The sequence below is a fragment of the Aulostomus chinensis genome, chromosome 22, assembly GCF_037954235.1.
Source record: "Aulostomus chinensis isolate RoL2024-O1b breed Wild chromosome 22, RoL_Achi_v1.0, whole genome shotgun sequence".
Taxonomy (NCBI): Eukaryota; Metazoa; Chordata; class Actinopteri; order Syngnathiformes; family Aulostomidae; genus Aulostomus; species Aulostomus chinensis.
In genome coordinates this window covers 8,070,001-8,090,445 of record NC_141341.1, presented here as the reverse complement: position 1 = coordinate 8,090,445, position 20,445 = coordinate 8,070,001, and the positions used below count along the sequence as shown (strand labels likewise).

Genomic DNA, 20,445 nt, shown 5'->3' with positions numbered 1-20,445 from the left:
AGTCAAGTAGATGTCCATAAATAGACGATTATTGGAGGTCTAAAAGAGGTCCATAAATAGACGTCTGTTGGACTGAGTGGAGTAATTAGAAGTCTATAGAACGTCCGTATATAGACGTCTATTGGACGTCAGTGATTAAACGTCTATCGGACGTCCGTGATTAAACGTCTATTGGACGTCCGTGATTAAACGTCTATTGGACGTCAGTGATTAAATGTCTATCGGACGTCAGTAATTAAACGTCTATCGGACGTCCGTATATAGACGTCTATCGTACGTCCGTTATCGACGTCTATCGGACGTGTATTGGACGTCCGTATATAGACGTGTATTGGACGTCCGTATATAGACATGCTGTGGCCACACACCTGTTCAACACCTGGGAAAATAGCAAGGTACATGGCTTATTAAAAGAATAAAATTACAGCAGCAATTTCTATTAGTTTACTTTTAATATTTCTGGGGGTGTACAACTCAACCCCTGAGCTACCGTCGCTGTCTCTTATCTCTGCCGCACGGTTGTTAGCAAGCTAACCTGCACGATGCCATGGCGCGTATGGGCAGGGCGCACACGCAAGCACTGTCAATTCTATGATTGGCTGCGTAGCCAAAGTGAACCATATTTTATCATTGGCTGGACACCTGTCACTCACCATGTGTATGTGCAGCTTAGAGGGAACATTGGCTGCGAGTATAAATCCAGCGCCTGCACACTTAAACTCAGATGTGTGGGGGTGTTTTGGGTTCAAAAACAAAAAAAGTGAAGATTTAAACAAAAGTATGGTGGTTTACTCTGGAAATACCACCAACCTGCAAGCCCACCTAAAACATCATCACCCGTACAAGGTGAGGCTAACTGAGACCGAACCCAAGAAGGTGCGGCCCGACCTAAAATAAACCACGCAGGGCAGTGACGTGGTGGTTGCCACAAGTTCCATCTTCTTCACCGAGGTCACAGAAAATTACAGAGTCCATTGCCTACTTTGTTAGGATTTGAGATCTTATTCGGTGGTGGAAAACACAGGCTTTAGGCGCATGGTGAACGTGATGGAGCCCCGCTATGCAATAGTCACCCGCAAATTTAATTATTGGCTGCCATGGTTTATTTTTAGTTAACCTGGTGGCTAGACTGGCTAGTAGCTACCTCATATCAAGCTAAAAAATCTCCCAAAGAAGGCCACTGGCAGCACTTGAACTCGCCATTGTTCACTTTACTTTTCAAAAGCTTGCAAGCTACAATTTTCTCACCACATCATTGATTTGTTTTGTCTAGCATTTGCAAGCTGCCAGTCAGAGCCATATACTGTGTAATTGATGCTTTCAGTTCAATTCAATCCAAGTCAATGGAACACTCACAAGATGTCACCAAAATCACTTTGTCCCTTTTAGTATCTTTCATAAATGGATGTAAAGTATCAAATTGTATCGCGGGCTGAATATCGTATTGTATCGCGAGATTAGTGTATCGCTACAGCCCTAGTGGAGAAATGGCACCATCTATGATTATTGATTACAACAACCATCGCTTCTCTTAAAATACATGTTGATGAACCTGGTGTACTTCTGGCTAAATTGGGGAGTGCGTGTGCAGGAAAGTCAGACACGTGAGTAGAAATGCTACCTCGTCTCATCGTGGTGCACTCGTTTTTCTCCAAGAAGTTACTTGAATTGGTCGATATTTTAATATCCTAGAATCACCAACAGTTCTATGTTTCAATGGGTAGGTACACACCTGACGCCAGAGGATTTTCATATCAAAAGGGATTTTTGTAAACAGAGAGTAGAGCCATAATGACATGAAGGTGAGTTTGGTATGTTTGAATCTTAACGTTGACATTACATATCGCACATGGAAAAATTTGTGTCACATTTTGTCTGAACACAGCACAAAGCCTGACAAATCAAATCTGTCCCGTCAGAATCTGTTTTTGAGACTGATGGCTTGATTCATCTCTGACAAGTTTTGTAGCAACTTAAAAACACCCTCCTGACATGTTAAAAATCTTCTTAAAAATGGACCCATATATTCATTTTTTTCTTTGAGTAATCATTTTTCCTTATCAAAAACATCCCTAAAATTGTTATGTGGAAATGAAATAAAAATGGAGTGTTTATGTTTTGCAGATGTTTTTGAGTTTCTGTCTACAAAATCGCACTTTAGCTTCACAGTTGGTTGTGTTAATGATGTTATCCTGTGAAAACTGCTGTCTTAATGTCTGTATCAGTGTGTTACAGTGAGCAAAGGAACTGCTTCGCTTTTACAAAATATTTTCCAGGAAAATGTGTGGTTTCATTTTGAACATATGATTTAAAGGAGATCGTTGATCTGTTTTGCCTCTATCTCCCAGTTCACAACCTTCCAGCCTATTACAGATTACACTGAACAAATATTCCACCTTTCTCTCTCTCTCTCTTTCTCTCTGTTCTGTCTCTGTTCTTGTACTTATACACTTATTCCTTCCTTCTTCACCCTCCAGTTTCCTTTCTGTCGTCATGGCTACAGTAAATTTCTTTGAAACATTCATCTGAACACAAATGAGGAAAACGCTATGGCAAGAGCAGAAATTAAAATTTTATTATTTACTGCACTCCAGTTTGGGAGCGCAATTAGTATGTGCACTGTGTGGCCCTGGGATATTTATTGCTTCGGCCTCTCCTTTCTTTATTGTGGTGTTTCTTTCATCCCGTCTACCAGACTGTGATGCTCATTACCTCTCTGAGCCTGAGACATAGTGGACCATTACATAATTTCCCAGAGTCCAACGTGTGAACTTGAGAAAGGACAGAGATGATACATCATAAATTGATTACATTTCACACCATTTCCCATTCCATTTTCACCCCCAGATAGCTAACGCTAACTTTTGTTCTTCATGTAAATGCATAGCAAGTGAATTTAAACATATTACAACTCAGCAAAAGATGGAGAGAAAAGTTGCACCCAATTCAGACAAATGCAGCCAGTGTCTTATGTTTGCTGCTTTTTTTATTGAATGGCATTGATTGGAATACTTGTGTAAATGTGTTCTTGCATCTGAGTCTGAATGCATGTTCCTTTCAGCCATTATGAATAGACTTATTATGAAAATGTATCATCATTTCAACACAAAGAAAACCATGCACATCATTGATTTTAAACTTTGTCCTTTATTTTTTTCATCATAAATATTTTGCAAAAATTGTGCTGTTATGATTTTCACACAACAAGAGCGATCTGGCATGATTGTTTTTTTCTTCTTCACTATTTTCCCACAAATTTTAATGGGCTCTTTTTTTTGGCCCATGTGACACCCCTCCACCAAGATTAGTGAAATTCGGCGCTCTACAGTAGTTTATGCATAATCCTAACAGCTAACAGAAACACAAATGCCCCAAGAAACATTGACCTCCTTGGTGGTAGCTTGGGAAATACCTGTTTTTTTTAATATTATTATGAAATACTAGCAGTGAACAAAACAAGATTAAACCATTTTTCTCATATGTGCGATTAAGCACAAAGCTGCAAGTGTTAATTTGCTTCATGTGCATTTCTCCCAAGCAGCCGTGCCAGCTAAAAGAAAACACAATAACAACAAGAGGTTTTCATATTAATTCTGGTTAACAAACACATTCCCCGAACGGGGACAACGTTGTTTGTCCTCTCACATTGTTTTTCTGTATTCTTGAAGTTCCTCGACATAACATGCATATGAACACTAAAGCCTGTCGGATATAAGAGATCAGAGGAATCACAGTGGGGGATCAAAGGGAACCATCTGATCTCATAAAATCATATTAAAGCCCGTTACCTCATTCCAAGACACCACATATTGATCATAGCGGAGACAGGGAGGAGTGTTTGTGCTAAATAAAAACTGCACTGACGAGAAGTAAATCAGGAAATCTGTGCATGCTGGAGGTCATTAAAATTGCATGGCTCTATGTATTCCACAAACAATTGAATGGTTAACTCGAGGGCAGAAAGGGGAAAACAAGTGTGTGCTTCTTGCGTTGCTCCCACCAACCCCCAAATCTGCCATCCTCTGCCTCTGCCTCATTCGTTCTTTGCTGTGTTTATTTCCATTTGTTGATGGCGACATTTTCAATAAGTGCATAAGACAATAGGACTGTAAAGTATCAGTAAAAATAACATTCCTGTCAAGGTTGCAGGCTGTGTTTCCGCTAGGTATGGAGTGATTTGATTATACTGTACAGGGGGTGATGTAGTTTGACTAATAAGTACTTTTCAAACCTGCCTTCTCCTTCCCATTCAGTAGGAGTGCTTTAGTTTCTCTCGGAGTTAACCTTCACACACTATCATTACTGTCACTCTCTGCTGAAACTTAACAGAGCGGCTCACTTTCTGCAGTGTGTGCATGTAAAACTCCCTGTTTGTCTTTTAATTCCTCTCAATTACAGCTTCCCCTGATGTTGAATCTGCCTGTTTCTTCCAAACTGTTTCTAACATTTGTTTAATGAAAGTGAAAGCAGCCTTTTAAATTTAAAATTGTATTATTCTAATCTCCATTTAACACGCAAAACAAGCTGATGGGTCCATCTGCGGAGCCTCATGGTGTGTAGACAGTCTTTGTTCATTTCGCTCTTTGAATCCTTGACAAGTTGCTTTGGTTAAAAGAAAAAAAAAAAACAGTAGAAGTTTGAGAAAATTTTAGATTTCCATTTAAATCTTTTGGTGCCAGTGCAATTTGAAAAAGTTGGCACCCATATTCAAAAGAAAGAACAGAGCTTCTACTGTCATTTGAGGCACACAAAAAATAAATGGTTGAGAAAACTGTTGACTAGTGTGGGTAATGCCATGAACTTTGGACACTGATTGCTGCTGGCTTCTTCTGCAGCATATTGGTTGTCCTGCATCCACATTTTTTATCAGATACATAGGTGGGAGTGCAGATTTCCAGAGAAATTAGAAAACACTCTGTTGAATCATTTTCTCATTGCTATCGATCAAGTTTCAAATCTTTCTCGGTGCTTTCTGAGACCTTATTTTTCCCCTTTCACCTTCTTCCATGGTATCAATAATTTCTCTCCACACTCATATTCCTCCTTTTTCTTGTGTCTGGTCCTTTCTCTCTTCCCAGCATATGTGTCATTATCCATCCAGTGTGACTTCACCCATCCTGCCCTCTGGTGACACCGCCTGCCCTTGTTAAGTGGCTCCAGTCCCTCTCCTCGTTTACAGGTGAAATCTATTCTCACACACAGGCCTCAAGGGCCCAAGTGGACTGTAACAGAATTTCTTCAACCCCGCTGGGCCCCAACCACAAAGCTGAGAATAAATAGCTGAGGTGCCAGGACTGGACAGAAAAATCAATGCCTGTTTATACAGACATGACAGTCTCGGCGCCCAAGCAATTCTCCCGCTTGCTCCTCTAGACGCTGTGTTATACCCTTTTTTTTCTCTCTCTTCTCTCTCTCCTCTGTCGCACTCTGTCCTCTGTTGAGGATAAAATGTGTGCCCTCTTGGGAGGATGGAACCGAAGGTGATGCGCTGTGGTCATTTTGCCCTCAATTTGTTCTCCCCATGTGTTGCGATATTGCACGGAGGTCAGCTGAATGCGTGTGATAGACCGACTGTCACGTAAACTGCTATGTATGCTAAACATATGAAATGCAGACAACTGGGGTCATATGTTACAGTAGGATAGTCTCCTCAACGGGTGGGTCACAACCTAAAAGTGTTTCGCAGTCGTGCTGACGGGGTCACACTAAAGACATTGTGCTATTAAAACTCCTCAGCTTGCTTTTGCTTTCCATAATAACTGCAGTTTTTGGAGCCTGATGACCCTTTATGACCTTAACCCTCCTAGACTAAGAGTGCAGCTGATGTCAACGAATGTCCTCTCATGCAGAGTGACGAGAGAATAGCTTATCTCCCACTTTTGGACTGATGTGTTAAAGTGCTTTAATGTTTTCTTGTAAGTAATGGAAGGTATTGTTACCTTCACCTTGAGATCCTAAACCAGTGAAATGTTGCCATTTCATCTTTAATTCAGAGAAAAGTCATCCAAGTTGTGGCCTGAGTTGAATGCTAACATAAGCATGCTAACATGCTCATAGTAACAAAGCTGACTGATGTAGATATTTTCGCTAACCCTTACTGTAAGTCCAAGGATGTCATATTCAAAGGAATTAGCTTGAGGCATTCCTTAGACACTGCAATAAAACTTGAAAGCATAATGCCTAATGATAAAAATATAAATGCCAACAGGTTAAAAATAGAAGAAAACCATCATCAGTAATAGCATTCATCGAATGGGGACCATGAAAATTTGTACAAAATTAAACTAGGTGTTCGTGATCCAATGCCTGACAGAATGCTCACAGTTAAGCCTTATTTCAATCAGCTAATCATAAGCAGTCACATTTTAACACTTTAAAAATCAGGATTCACAGTTACACATCTCTTTATACACTCGTTTTATTCCCCATATGTGTTTGTTTTTGCCTGAGCTGACTTATTCAGTAGTATTTGCCTTTTTCTCATGGTTTTCTGTGGATGCCTTTGATTATATTTTCGTTCTTGTGTGTGTGTGTGTGTGTGTGTGTGTGTGTGTGTGTGTGTGTGTGTGTGTGTGTGTGTGAACCCGATGTGCATAGCATGTGCAATGGAGATTGTACTACTCTCAAAGGGAGGTAGCAATGTACTTGTAACTCATTCTGATTTATGCTCCCTGTCTAAATAAAAACATAAATCACAGCACCTGCCAGAGAAGTCACTCTCACAGTGGTCTAGCGTCGTCCTGCTCTGTTCTGGGTTGCGCTGCTGCACCCACATGACAGAAACACAATTGATTCCCTCATTGCATCAATTTGTCGCCTAATCTGGTGATATGTTGATAAATCTTACTGCTTTGTCAATTAATTTTCCTGAAAAATGGCCCCGGCAGTGGCGGATGCATCAATACTAAGGCAGTGGAAATATCGGTGACAAAATTAAGTGATAAAATTTATTGCCCCCTATCCCGTCTTGTGAAAACATAACTAATGAGGGAGGCAATTATAGTTGCATGTGGTCTCCTTCGGGAAAGATGGAGGGGGTGTTTGAAAAAAAAAAGACTTCAGTGGTAATTAGACAAGTGGGAGAGAAAGGATCTTGGGAAAATGGTCATCTGGAATAGAGGGTGACTTTATAAATGGAGCACAGTGGATAGGTGTTTGTTTCAGCTCTCCGTCTCTGTTGCAAAAGGGCAAACAAATGGAAGAGGCCTTTAAAACAAGACTATTGAAATGATAGAAACTGGCTTTTATACGGGACGATGACTTCCTCCCTCAACAAATGCCTGTAAGACATGTTAGCTAGTCATTGCTTACTGTGTTTGCACATTCAAGTACAGACAGGGAAAAAAAAAAATCATTGTCAGTGTTCCTTCACCTAATTATTTCTGTAGTGACTTTGATGCATGTAGATTTTTTTTTTTGTCACTTGAATCTCTTACAGTTGTGGCATAAATTAAGAGGAGATGCTGGTGTCATCGTTTTCAAGAAGCGAAAGGGTTTGTTAGCAGCTTGCTTGAGCACTGTTATTCCCCAAAGCTGTGCAGAGATGCATCCAGTGAAAGCTCCGACACTCACATCAAACCACATGATTGTGCTTTATTTTCAGTGTGCCTGTTATCAGCGACAGAAGTTGGATTTCACTGTGCTAGTCATTTGTTTGACATGCAGCGCAGCATGTCAAACTCTTCTTGAATCAGGAGAGAGACCAGTTCTTTAGTTCACTTTTAAGCAGTATGTTTTCGATTTAATACCTTCCCAACGGGGAATGCACGTCACTGTCTCATACACTCTGTGGTGGTCAGTGATCAAGGTGTTCAAATCATGCAGAAATGTAAATAATGATGTTGCTGCAGACAGTTGTGTTGTCTGATGATGTCCCATCTACACGTGACAGTCTCTGCCGCAGGGTGAGCGTCATGCATGTTTAGATGCTAATCCTTAAATATTTACACTTTTTTTTGGACAGGCTTTCCACAATTGATTGAGAAAACTAGAGGGGCACTTGGAAGGTACATACTTACACCTAGATCTAGGTAGAACTTCCAGTAAACTAAATGAAATAGTATTTAATAATAATATTTTTATTTTCATGTGATGAAAATTCACATATTACGAGCCACTGTTTGGTGGGTTTTTTATACGATACTAATGATGGGCGAGATGAAGCTTTTGCAGAGCCCACATTTCAATTACTCATACTTATTTATTTCGGTGCCCTACTCTTCCCACAGCCTTCCAACAATATATATGTCAGATTGGGCATGTTGATCAGGACTTGTGCTGTTACTTTTGGTGGCAATTCACGGAAGGATGTCATCTTTTCAAAATTAATAACAGTTTTTCCCTAAGTTTGAGGAGGTTATGAGAGACTGTCTGCTTTTGCTGGGGGTGTGTGTTGGGCAGGCTGGAGTGGCTGATATTGCTGGAGTGGGAGAGAAGCTTCAAATTCCTCAGTGTCCTCAGAGCCACGATGTAAACTTTGAAAACATAATTTCTTGACACCGACCTAGCAACACTTAATTTTGGCCTCAAATGCTAGGCCTATTCACTAACTGAGTCATACAGGGGTTTTTTTGAAGAAGAAGAAGCAGAGTGGCTGAATGCTCTATTTCCCATGGTGGTGAGACGGGTGGAGGGGACAGACAGGTGCATGGAGCAAGAGGATCTTTGGGCACAGGAGGGAGTGGGAAGATGGAAGAGGTCAGACAGATATGGGGGGGCAAGGATGTGGATGGCCTTGCAGTAGGATTTTGAATTTTCGACTTGAAAACTTTGGTTCAAAAGTAACTTTGGAAACAGTCAAAAACATGTGCCGGTCGAGCAGAACAGGCTGGAAACATCACTATAAGACAGCAGCAGGTCTGGTCCTGGTCCTGATACCATCTCCCAGGATACTGGGGCTGACACTCTGGGGACTAATACAACTGTTTATGTTGGCTGGGGACATCTGGGGGGGGGGGAGTTGCATAAGGTTGGTCATTAGGGGTCAGACACTCCAAATCAGGCTGACTGGACGGATTGGATGGTTCCTGAAATACAAGACCACAGAAAACAAATTAACATTCAATTTATTGCACAACCATTTCAATGACACTGGATGACATTCTGCTGAAGACATGATAGACATTACCTGTTGGAGCTGTGCTGCTCCTGTCCTCAACTCTTGATGTGGTCGCAGAAAAGCCTAAACATATGAGTGAAGATACTGATCATAGATCTGCTACATGGATCTGCTATGCTTCATTTCCACTGTGCTGAGAGGGACAGTAGATAATAATAGTTACACATACTTCTGTGCTGGTGAGGTTAGTTAGCACACAGGCCTCTGTCTTTTCTTCCTGTACCTCCTGCTTGTACTTCTGCAGAAAAGCCGAGTGGTGAGAAGCACAATCAATCATATTAACAATAATAATGATAAACATACATCAAGATATAGAGTGCTTTTCATGGTGCCATTTTCAAGTATTTTGTGTAAAACTGCAATATTAGCTTTAGCTTTTGCTAAATGGTTCACTGTCTATGGCAGGGGTCGGCAACCCGCGACTCTTCAGCCTCCTTGTTGCGGCTCCCTTTGGCATTGACAAAAAAAAACAACATGAAAATGATTTTTTTTTTAAATGAAAATGAATAACGGTTATTTCTTAATTAAATTTTTATTTATACATTATTATTTTGGCATTTTATTTACTACTCCTACGGTTATATAGCCTATTTTAAAACCTAATTTTGTAAACTTTTTAAAAAAAATAATTTGTCAACTAAAATATGCGTCACATCGACGTCTATAGCCCTCGCCATTGCCTGCAGGTGGCTTCTTGAGTGTGCGACCCATTCAGTAACCATGAGTAAAAAACGAAAAATCTCAGACAAAAAAAGAGACTTTAACTCTGCGTGGACAGATTAAATTTTCCTTTGCTGCGAACGACGCTGGATTACCGGTGTGCTTGATATGTGGAAACAGATTATCGAACAACAAAAAAAATGTAACGTTGAAAGACATTTTCAAAACAAGCACTCAGCATTCGCTGAAAAATACCCAAGCGAAGATGAGCGAAAGAAAGCAATTTCAGAACTGCAACGGAAAGCTGAACAGAGCAAACATACGTTCAAGAAGTGGCTCACTGCTAGTCGTGTGGCAGCTCAGGAGATCGTGAAGAGAGGTAAGCCGTTCACAGACGGGGAATACATCAAAGAAATATTCATAAAAATATCAGAGCATCTGTTCTCCGACTTCAAGAACAAAGGGGAAATTGATCAGAAAATGAGAGAAATGCCTCTCTTTGCAAAGAAAAAATATAGGAAGGACTCAAATAGGCTTGCATAGTTCGCTTTTATTTATTTCATAGCAGGCCCACACATGCACACTGCACTTCTGTTTGTTTTATTCAGTGGTTGTAACATTGTGTAAGTGTTTGTTAAAGGGAGAGTTTAAAATAATATCAAAACTTTTAAAAGTTTATAAGTTATGTTGTGTTTTGCAGCTCCAGACTTTTTCTTTGGCAAAAGAGGGGGCGAAATGGCTCTTTTGATTAAAAAAAAAAAAAAAAAAGTTGCAGACCCCTGGTCTATGGGATCAAGTGACATAATGATCCTGTGGAGACTATGAACTATAAGATTTGAATTGTTAGTAATATCAGGAGGGTGAAGGTGGGGCCCAGCATCTCAGACTTTGAAAAGCCCTGATCTAAAAGGTGATTCTTGAGAACAACTAATGGCACTGCCAAATTAACACCTAAGTAAAACATGGAGAGTTGAAGCTGCAAAGTTGGTCAACCTACCACCAGCTGTGGCACTACGAACTGGCTGTCGGCACAAAATGAGGCCAGCTCCTTTGTAAGGATCTCTATCCTCTCAGTTAAAGTCTGAATCAAAGAGTCTTTCTGCTGGGCATCATCCTGCTGCTGCTGCAGCTCAGCCTGCAGCGAGTCCATCATCTGAGACACACAACAATATGAAATTAAAATAGGATTTTGTTCACTGGCTATTTTCCTTATGCATTATCAGTTTTCTGTAAAAGACACTACAGGACTGTTAGCATTGCTCTTAAAACAGCTCTGGTTTTGTTGATGACAGAAATGACAAAAAGCAAGATGTGCGATTAAACCACATTATTACAGTATAATATTGCAGATAACAAAAGCCTGTATTCTATTTAACGCTGTACTGGTTCCAGGATTTAGCCTGACGTCATTCTCACAAGCTTGAATCAGGATCACATGTTGCGCATTACCTGCTGGTGCTGTGCTGCACTTGTCTTCAGCTCTTTGTTTTGGTTCTGAAGCATCTCCTGCAGCATTTTGACCTGAGAAGCCAAAGTTATCAATAATAAACAGCATTTGTACACTCAAAGAAACGGGATAGTCGTCATGACGGGTAATTCCGTTAGAGAAATGAAGGTAGGCTGTCAATACCAGTTGATCCAGGTACATACAATCAACCTGTGGTTCCTGGCTGCCATGTAATTGCATGAACAACTGCACTTATGGAGTGCAATGAGTTTCCTCTTACTACCCTAACCCTTTCACAGTAGTTATTCAAGGCAGCAAACTTCTGGTTTTTTTTGTTTTTGTTTTGTTTGTTTTTTTGTCTGAAATGCATGATTGTATCATCCAGTGAAACACAAGAAGTTGTGAATGAGCATCACATTAGCCAACAGCTAAGCTAGTAAATTACATTACCCCAGTGCCCACTAACGCTAATTGTGTTGCTGTCAGGGTTGGGAATAGATTTGAAATTACCCGCTTGTCATGTTTTTGTTTTTGCAATTTAAGAGCAAAGTGACAGAAATGCTGTTAATAATGTGAATGTCACAAGTCTGCATACTTCTTTTCTCCAACAGAAGCTCTACACAGTCAGAATTTAGAATTTCAGAAATGACTGAATTCCGTCCAGTTGTACAATTCTACAATTCTACAATTCCATTTAGCAGACGCTTTTGTCCAAAGCGAGGTACAACAATTGTACACAAATTGTTCACAGTTTAAACCAAAAACTACAAGGTTTTATTATTTAAAAGAAAAAAAGGGGAAAGAAAAAGAAACCTTGGAAAGAAAAATATTAAGTAGTGATGGCAAAAAAAATCTGTCGGTATTTACCTGTTCCTTGTGTATTTGGAGCTCCTGTTTAGTCCTGGTAATCAGTTTATTTTCACACTCAAAGTCCAGTTCACCTGTGCAGGTGGGTTCAGTCTGAACGCAGGCATCTTTCATCTCCTTTGGTATCCTGTTCTGGTATTCGTGCAGAAAAGGGAGAGTGGTGAGAAGCACAACAGATAATATTTATAAGAGTAATACATCAAAGTTATAGAGTACTTATCAAGGTACTGAAAGATGTTTTAAATAACAGAGCAAACATCAAATCTTCACCAAATGTAAAGGATAATTAAAAGAAAACAATTATAATGATATGTTGTGTTTCAAACTTTGTCAGAGGGGAGGCCCGCCATCTAAGACATTAAAAAGCCCTGTACGAGAAGACAATTGAGAACAGCCAACGACTCGGCCAAATGAACATCCAAAGTATGAGAACGTGGAGCATAGGAGCTGCAAAGTTGGTCAACCTACCACCAGCTGTGATTTCATGACCCCGACAGAGGCCACATTCTCTCTCAGGGTCTTTTCCGTCTGGTATATTTTAGCCGTCATGTATTTCTCCTCTGCGTCCTCCTGCTGCTGCTGCAGCTCAGCCATGAGCGAGTCCACCATCTGAAACACACAAAATATAATTTGAAATAGGACGTGATTAAACCACGATATTACAGTCACTATGTTGCAGATATAAGTGTTTAGCACCGTAGAGGCCCCAGGATTTAGCCTGGTGCCTTTCTGACGAGCTTAAATGTCCAAATTTTAGCAACCTCCAACAGAGAGTGCTGCTGCACTTAGCTGAGCTGCTGTCAGAGTGGGATAGAACTCAGAGGATTTTGATGGTCAAAGGTTACTGTCATCTGTCCCATTCAGGAACACCTTCTGACATGCATTTTTTAAAAATGTGGCTCAGCTGTCCTCTTGAACTCAAGAATTGCAGAATTTCAATTTACAATCACAAAGCATGAAATGCACTCTAAAAAGGTAAAGGAAAAAAAAACAGCTTGCTAATTGAAGTCAACCCTGACATAAGTCAACTCTGTAAGGGATGATCAAGTAGGTGTGCATGTATACAGTTTTGGATGCACGATGTGGAGGCAAATAACCACTCGACGAGCATCTTGTAGGATGTGTCCCCAGACTGATGCCACTTTCCCACACCGTGAGGGTGCTACCATGCTGTGTTGCAGGTATGTTCTTGACATTGTCTTGAGTTCTTTGAGTTGTAAGTAGGGAAGCTTTGACAGTTTACTGTTGCCATAGTAACATCTTTGCTGGCGGAGTAATTTCGAACTATGTGTGCATATGTATAAAAACATATTTCACTTTCGTCTTGCAGTTCCTTGGTCTTGTATCCGTTTCTAATTCTTTCAACATTGAAGTCATCCATTACTTTCTTGAGGTAATCGATCTCTCGATGTGCTATCTTCAGCCTCACCTCAGGAGTCAAGGAAATAGTGCGGCGGGATTTGAATCCTAACCTGGTGGCAATTGCAGACAGCATTTCTGCAGGGATTGATTTGCCTTCCTTGTCAAAATTGCACTTCTTGTCACTCGAGAATGTCAGCGGTTGTGTGAGAGAGCATCAACAGGAGTGTCATTAATGAAGCTGAAAATGTTATATTTCAAATTTTGTTTCTCTGATAAAGAAGACAAAGCTGATGTCATAATTGCCTAATCGTTTTTAGGTCTGAGATCTAAAGCTGTCGTCATATCTTTCCATTTGTTTGGTGGAAGTTTCACTCAGATCAAAGAGAATCGAACTACCAGAAGGACCCTGTGCATTATTCAAAGTTCTTTACATTGATGCTGATTGTGGAGGCCATCGCACAAAGTGCCAACCTATTCATCTGGAACCATAAGGGTCTTAGTGGCTTGCTCAAGAACACTTCAACAACAGGAAAGTGAGGATCGAACCAGCGATCTTTTAGGAACTAGACGGCCATTCTACCTCTGTCCCATGTTGCCCACATTGATAGCAGAACAATTATCAGTTGACTATTTGGAGTTCAACTCTCATCGAGGTTAATGTTTGTCAGTGACTACAAAAGGTTTGTCTCTGGTGCTCATGCTGTGCTATTGGTTAACTTAACATGTGGCATTGTGCATTAAAAGTCCAGTGACAGATCTTTTTTTCCGGATCATCTTCCCAGTGCCAGAATTCTCTTTAAGCCTTTTACTGTCACATCTGTATGGCTGTATGTTTCACGTGGGCGTTACTCAGCAACTGATTGGAGGCGGTAGTTTCAATGTCACTTGAAAACATCTAAATATGAGAACTGTCGTGACTTTCTGAGATTTTCCAGCTGTTTGAAAATGATGGTCAGATTTACTGCAACATAATTTAATGTTTAGTTTTCCCAAATGAGCATGTAATTAAGGTATAATAAAATAAGATTAAAAAAACAAGCTAATTAGACATGTGGGTTTTTAACTGCACAGCAGTAACATGTAAATTAATTTCTCTCGTTTCAGTTGAGGCAAGCTGTAGCATACTTGTAGCATACTTATCTCTTTTTTCCTTCTTAAGTGCTTTCAGTTTCTCTTGTAGTCTTCACGATGTCTAAATATCTCAGGAAAACAGAAAATTCTAAACTTCAGCACGTACCATTTGTTTGACAGGAAGATGTTGATGCTAACTGACTATTATCTGCTTTGGAATAGGCCTGTCTTCCAACAACAGGGTAAAAAAAGAACAGCGAGGGAGAAATGTGCATGTCAGGAGAGAGAAGGAATAGCAGCAAGTCAACTTTCTTAAAGGATTAAGCAGAAGCTGCCATTAAGAATAGGTGTCTGTTTTAAATATGAATCACCCCCTTCTAGTTCAAGTTGTTAACTAAATAATTCAGTAACGGGGATGCATTATCGACTTGATGTAAATGTGGTATGAGTGGAAATCAGGATGTGTGACTGAGATGATAATTGATATGATAATGGAGTTAGGGAAAGATGGAACAATAGCAACAAATAATAATGAAAAGCTAAATAAAAGATGGGGGTAAAACTGTTAGTGCAAGCTGGTGACACGCTAGAGAAGCTTCACTGAGGCAGCACTGGGCTAGAGAAGTAGACAAGAAGTGAAATGCACCAGATTCCAGCTGCCTGAGCAGTAGTGTAGCCACAAATCCTATGAAGGGAGGGGATGTAGCAATGGCAAGGGGGCAGTCACCCCACCCAGTCTGGAACCTGGCTAAGTAAATGTATTTATCTAGCACACTTGGAGTGCAAAGGAAATGGAACAGCAACATAAAACAGAACCATCCCACCAAGGTGAACTTTTGGAACCTGCCCTCAAATTTTAATGTGTCCTTTTTGGCCCAGTCTACACTCCTCCACCAAATTTGGTAAACAGTGGCCCCATAGTTTTGATGTAATCCAGCTGACACACAAGCCAACAAAAATAAAGAGACAGTTACTTTCAGTTATTGAAACGTGTCCGCTGTGCACCAAGTGAAAGATAACAATCATAGGGATGTCTTGTGAAATTAATTTGTGCCTAGTGAGAAAAAGTTGTAAACAACAACAAAAAGATTGTTGCACGTTCATCCATTCATTCTCCCAGCCCTGACTCTGTTTTGGAGGCTGTAGCTGAACGTTACCGAGCTCCGAGCAGGGCGTTTGACTTACTAATGCAGAGATTATGTTGAAATATCTTCTTTTGTTGAAGGGCAGCAACTCTGAAAAGCAAATGAAATAGCTGCCCTCTTTACCCTCAGCATCTTTAACATCACCAACTTTTTGATTTGCGTGCGATTAGGTTCACAATGGGGGCCAGTATCATTAATGAGATCAAAAGCTTCCTCTATGAGACACAGCTGATGTGGTGTCTCAACTCTGCCTCAGACATCAGCTCCTCTTTCACTGGTTTTCCTTCTCTCAGCATGGGAATAAAGGGATAAAAAGATGATGGTATGTGTGTGGGAGGGTGGGAGTATGTCTGTGTGTGTGTGTGTGGTGGTGGTGGTGAGAAGGGGGGGGTGGGGGATGCTGCATAAAAACTGTAAACTGTTCAAGTGCAGAGAGCAGCCCCATCTGGAAGACATCGGCCCTAAATGAAGTTGTACAAAACCATTCCATTGATAATAAAGCTAATTTTTATGACTCTGACAAGTATGTAATTATGTGCAGTGGTGCTTTTCAGATTTTATCACAGTCAATAAACTACTGCGCTAATTTCATTCCTGTTTTGACATATTTACATGAAAATATTCGATTTTGGGGGAATTAGAGGCCTTGAAAGCCGCTGATAGATGGCTTTTAATGATCTGTGACCCTCGGCCTGTGGGCTCATCTGTTTGTCGGCCCGTCGATCTCGTGGGAGATGTGCTTGGTGTTCTGATCTTCTTCGACACAGTGCCATCCAGACAGAGCCGGCCAATAAGCCCTGGACGCTGCTCCTTTTCTTGTTGGCTGAATTGTCAGAGCTGCTGATCTGGAAAGATTAAGAGGAAATGGATGTTTAAGTGCTCCGTTTTATCTGTTATTTATATGTCATAGATCTAATCAGCACACATTTTTACTAACCAGCCTGACTTTCTGGGACACTTTAATGAAACTTCTGAACTCGTCTGCTTTGTATTTTCCGAACTTAACCCTCACACCCCCTCACTCACTCACACACATACACACAAAGGGGTCATGGTCCAGTTGACCCATCTTCAGCCTAGTGGTGCAGATAAAGCACAGCTGGCCTCTCCGGCCATCCTCATTCTGTTGAGAAAAACGCCACAGGGGTCACGAGTGATGACAAGGTCCACTTATGGGAGGTGGGAATTGGTGTCAAAAATGGGAACTGCTCTCCCATCTTCTTTGCCGTGAAGCACGTAGAACGTCTCGCAGGAGGGGAGCCAGTGTCATAAAAAGTCCATCAAAAGCACCAGTAATTACCCAGGAAATTGACAGTGAAATTGAAAAAGTTTGTAGCCACTAAGGCTGCCCATCCCCCACCCGTCCATTTCAAGATCCCCTTTTCTGACAGCATCACTCGCTCTCTCAACACCTAACGGAACACATGTCCGTATTGTGATCATGACACGATTTGCTGGGTTTAATTAACTACTTGGTGAGCAGTAAGGAAGTCATTTTTATGTTGAACAATCTAGTTCACTAAAACAGTAGTCCTGGTCTTTCACTTACACACGGTTATATTCGCAACAGATCATACAAGATTGCATATTCATTTATTCATTCGGACCAAAACAAAGTGACGATCTTCAAATGAACTAAAATAAATGTTCTGAGTTAGTATTTTTCCAGATCTTGGGGATCTGTGGTTGAGTGCAGCGGCTCGTGTTGCCTCGTGATCATGATTGAGAGAAACTAAGGCAGCAGCGCCCCAGCTAATAAAATTTATAACAGGGCTCCAATTTATAAGCTACAGGTGGTGGAGATGAACTTGAGTTTTCCCCTGATTTGTGTTTTGCTCTATTCGTGAAGTGTCCTTAAGTAACATTGAAAGTGCTATATAAGTCAAATGTATGAATAGAATTAGTATTATTGTGTCTACGCCTGAAGGCTCAGGTGTTAGCAGAGCACCTATGTTGACGATGCGGATGTTGTTTTTCAGGAAATTGAATGGATTTGTGCAGTTTCAACATGAATTTGTTGGGTATCTGTCAGGATGCTCCTGATTCACCAGGCAATGATAAACTTAAAAACCTCACTGATGTCCAGTAAAGTTCATTTCTAAGGTCTGAAACTGTCATCATGACCTCTGTCCATGATCCTGATCATGTGACCTTATTATTTCTGATTAAATATCTATTGATCACTATTCGTATCCTGGGAGGGGGAAGACATCTTGATGATTTCTCTCTCTTTTTGGGGGTCTTCTCCGGCTGCTGTCATCAGATTTGGGTACAAGTACAAGTTTAGTGCACCTACCCACAGTTGTTGCACATGTTTACTGAAATTTGAATACAGTGAGCTGCTGATTTGGTTAACTTTGGAAATGCCCACCAAATAAGGGAAATTGAATGTCAGATGTCAAAGCGTTTAGAGGATACGATTCCCCTAACCATTGCTGCTGTTTTAAGATTTACACAGTTTAGAACTTGGTGGTTTGCTTGTTGGGGCTTAGGGAGATACTATTGGTGTTTTTGGACATGTCACACAGGATTTCCATCAAATTTGTTGAGCCTGTATGAAACGATTGAAGGAAGAACATTACGGCTTCTTGAAATCCTCTTGATTGTATTCATGCAATGAGTTCCAGAAGGCCAATTTTCTGTGGTTGGGAAGAACATTAACTTAACAAATGTGGATGGTTCTATTTTCATATTTTGTATGTGTCTAGATGGAGATAAACACTCTCTGTGTTTGTATTGAGGTCATGGAAGGAAAGTCACGTGTGGTGGAATGAAAGTCTAAATTGGGCTTGGGAGGGTTTAGCTTTAGTATAAAATTACATATAGATTGCTGCCTCTCGGCCATCCCCATCAGTCATTTCCATATTCTACCTTCACACATCGTCATATGCATTCTATCATACCGTTAATTTACCAAGACGCTTTGCAAATAAACATCATAATGTAAACACTGAAGCAGACATAGCTTTCAAAATCATTTCTAAAGGTGTCACTGTGCTTCAAGTGTTTGACACAAACTCAATAGAGACAAGGATGACACATTAGTACATTATAATGCAGCTTGTCAATAGCAATGAAACTGTGCATGTTCAAGAACGGTCATGCGCGACAACGTTGTATTGTTCCCCTGATTTTAATGCCAATCTCCATAATCAAGATGAAACCACACACTGCCAAAACTGGCATTATACAGGCGCTCGCCGTTGAGTGATTGATTGAATATGAAATAATGAGGGTTTGTCTGGTGCTCTACCGGTCATCTAAAATTCTGAATACAAATCAAATGGAAATTTTATGCAAAGAGATGTATTAATGCGATTCTGGCAGCATTTTAAGGTCTTAATGTACAGCAATAAGAAACACAGGTTGTCTGAGGGAGATGAACAGTCTCGGCTGTTGATAGGCCATTTTAGTGCATTACCGTCAAAATAATGCATGTCTGCCTGCATATATTTCTAGAGAGCTTAACTTTGAACAATTACAAGATGACCAGTTTTTGTCTTGTGAGGGTTCTACCACTAAAGCTAATAAATAATGGTTAGAGACTGTGCCATTACTGCCACTGAAGTTATTGCCCAAAGTCGTTGCTTTAACATTCATTTTTATTCGGGATTTATTCAATCTGCTGCACTCAGGAATATATTTATTTACATGTGCAGCATTTATACCCACTGGGTTTTTTTTCAGTCTCCCTTGTAATTATTTTTTCTTGAATTTAAAATATTTTTGAGCACTTGAGTGCTTTTTATCTTACTTTAATAATTACTGCATCATTGGTATTTACTGTAATAAAAGAAAAATGCTGATTTATTTTGTTACTGACAAAGAGCAGCAGCCGTCATTACTAGCATGGCGGACAAATGAGGCGTACGGGTTGTGGACATCTCCCTGCTTGGTTTATTACAGTGATGTTAAGTGGTATTTACAGATTGTGGCCAGCAAAATTGCAGATTAGAAGCCCAATTAACATTTTTGTTGCCCAGGGCATTGTGGAGTAGATCGCAGCTGGTAGAGGAAGCAAACTGTCAGAAGAGGCTATACCGTTCTGCTCGTGTCCCATGCAGAAAAGAGGAATTTCCCTTGGATGGAAATGATGAACCCCCTCATCATGTGATTAGTATGCTCATTAATTTGTCTGCATTCATTTAAATTTCATTTAAATGGCCGTCCAAGACATTAAATTGACTCAAGCGGAATAATATTGTTGTGATTTTAAAAGATGTGTGAACCACCTCTGGTCTTTTGAAAGGCGTGGCCACTGCACATCATAAATTAGAGAAAAACATGCAGGTATTAACAGGAAAGTCATTTGAAACTGTGTATAGAAAAAGTAAAATTAAAACTAACAGATATTTATAAAAGTATATTTAAATCTTTTTTCTTCTTTTTTCAGTGGGATTCCTCTTTTTCTTCCTCTTCTTGGTATTAGATGCAGTGACCCTGTGTGACCTGTAAGCTATGACTGTTAATCACTCAATGCTGTTACCCTTGTTGGTTGTCTGAGTGTTTTTTTAAGCTTTTTAATTTAATTTAACTTCCTTAGATTTGATACACATTTTTAATGCCTCTAAAACATAAAAAATATGCATCCAAGCAACCAAAGAGAGAAGGACTAGAAAGAGTAAACAAACACGGTATTAGAACTTGAAATTTTTTTAATTTACTTCAACCAAGGTTTGTTTATATATATATATATATATATAAACCATTTGCACTCCCTCAAAGTTAAAGCTACTACCAAACTTCTCTCCTGCCAGCACGAACTGCATGTCATT

At 40.2% G+C, this 20,445-nt stretch overlaps 2 protein-coding genes across 4 annotated transcripts in view; one reads left to right on the top strand and one right to left on the bottom strand.

Moving 5' to 3' along the window:
• LOC147240599 (teashirt homolog 1-like) overlaps positions 1-20,445 on the top strand; it is a 157,100-nt gene that overhangs the window by 46,487 nt on the left and 90,168 nt on the right. Inside the window, exon 6 of one of the 2 annotated variants that reach the window (XM_086192870.1) lies at positions 5,079-5,179. The exons of the other annotated variant lie outside the window; for it this stretch is intronic. The gene's annotated coding sequence lies outside the window, so the exon portion shown is untranslated. The remainder of the gene's footprint in view (positions 1-5,078; positions 5,180-20,445) is intronic. 2 annotated transcript variants of the gene reach the window in all.
• LOC147240601 (uncharacterized) lies at positions 7,369-13,714 on the bottom strand. 2 transcript variants are annotated; one of them, XM_086192874.1, is made up of 8 exons: positions 13,565-13,714; positions 12,561-12,701; positions 12,093-12,224; positions 11,228-11,299; positions 10,776-10,931; positions 9,288-9,356; positions 9,128-9,181; positions 7,369-9,026 (listed from the first exon to the last, which is right to left on the bottom strand). In XM_086192874.1, exons 2-8 carry the CDS (start codon positions 12,699-12,701, stop codon positions 8,913-8,915), a joined length of 738 nt encoding a protein of 245 aa, XP_086049000.1. In that variant the 5' UTR covers positions 13,565-13,714; the 3' UTR covers positions 7,369-8,912. The 2 variants fall into 2 exon arrangements, with proteins under 2 accessions (XP_086049000.1, XP_086048999.1); XM_086192873.1 differs by having other exon boundaries at positions 13,522-13,640.